This window comes from Brassica oleracea, chromosome C1 (assembly GCF_000695525.1).
Source record: "Brassica oleracea var. oleracea cultivar TO1000 chromosome C1, BOL, whole genome shotgun sequence".
Classification (NCBI taxonomy): domain Eukaryota; kingdom Viridiplantae; phylum Streptophyta; class Magnoliopsida; order Brassicales; family Brassicaceae; genus Brassica; species Brassica oleracea.
Window position 1 is genome coordinate 39,393,314 of NC_027748.1, and position 1,162 is coordinate 39,394,475.

The window sequence follows — 1,162 nt, forward strand, 5'->3', positions numbered from 1 at the left end:
TGTTTTGTAAAATTTTAGATATATATGACAAATATTCAACTAAAGTTGATGGAATTGGGTATATCATGTCATTTTCAGATCCTAAATACCCAAACCCGATATGGACCCGAAAAATTACGGATATTTTATGTGTATTTTAATTATAGACCCGAACCGACCCGGACCTGAGAAGAACCGATCCGAACCCGAATCGGAAATTTCTAAGTACCTATTGGGTCTAAATATTTAGGACCCGAAAAGACCTGGAACCGAAAAGAACCGACCCGAACCCGACCCGCAGATCCGAACGCCCACGCTTATTTCTTTCTAACCAAAACTAAATAAAACAAGAAAGAGCTATTTATTTGTATCTGGGATCGAACAAGTTTTTAGTTTGGACAAATGTATCAGAAACTGTCCTTTACCAAAGTTTAAATGGGCCGGGCCGAATTTAACTCAATTGAATGAGGGTAAACGTAAAAGAATGGGTATTTGGCAAACAGGCAAACCCTACTCTTCTTCTTAAACGGCATGAATCCGATTAAAAAATAAAACGGCACAACGTCTAAGGCGGCTACCGGAAAACGATGTCGTTTGGTGTGTGATAAAGTTTTCCTTCATTTAACTCATCACAGCGACTCGCCTCTTCCTTATTTGCATCTTCTTCGCACTTCTCTCTGAGACGCGGAGAGAAGCCTTTCCTCTGTATTCTTTAAAGGCTTATAGACAGTAGGGAGAGTAGAAAATCTGATGGGGAAGAGGAAAGAGCGCCGCTTCGCCGCTAATAATACGAGTCGTCGTGTCAAGCTTGATCTCTTCGCGGAACCCTCTGGTATGCTCTTCTCTTCGTTTTCACCTCTTTTGATTGATTTAATCTACTGGTTCGTTCGGAATTGAACTAATTAGAATGATTTGATTTGTAGAACTCGATCTCGGTTATGTATTGAAGAAATCTGAAGCTATTTGATGAAGATTAGGGATTGTGATTATCTGTTGATAGATTCTAATAGGAGTTTTCCAGATATAGTATTGTAGTTATCTCTCTCTCTTTGATATATGCAGGAGATTTGGGTGGCTCAGATGTGCGTTGTGATGGAGATGAGAAGGAACAAACAGAGCCTAATGAGTTACCTAAGTCACCTTCTTCTTCAGGTGGGTTCCATCAGCTATCTTCAGTTCCGCT

The 1,162-nt window shown here is 40.1% G+C and overlaps 1 protein-coding gene across 2 annotated transcripts in view; it reads left to right on the top strand.

Annotated features, from left to right (window-relative positions):
* Positions 1-627: 627 nt before the first annotated feature.
* The window catches only part of LOC106317727 (formin-binding protein 4), a 4,403-nt gene continuing 3,868 nt past the window's right edge, over positions 628-1,162 (top strand). For both annotated transcript variants that reach the window (XM_013755493.1, XM_013755496.1), the window contains exons 1-2: positions 628-811; positions 1,042-1,131. In XM_013755493.1, the coding sequence (XP_013610947.1) occupies positions 730-811; positions 1,042-1,131 (172 nt within the window). In that variant the 5' untranslated portion in view covers positions 628-729. The remainder of the gene's footprint in view (positions 812-1,041; positions 1,132-1,162) is intronic.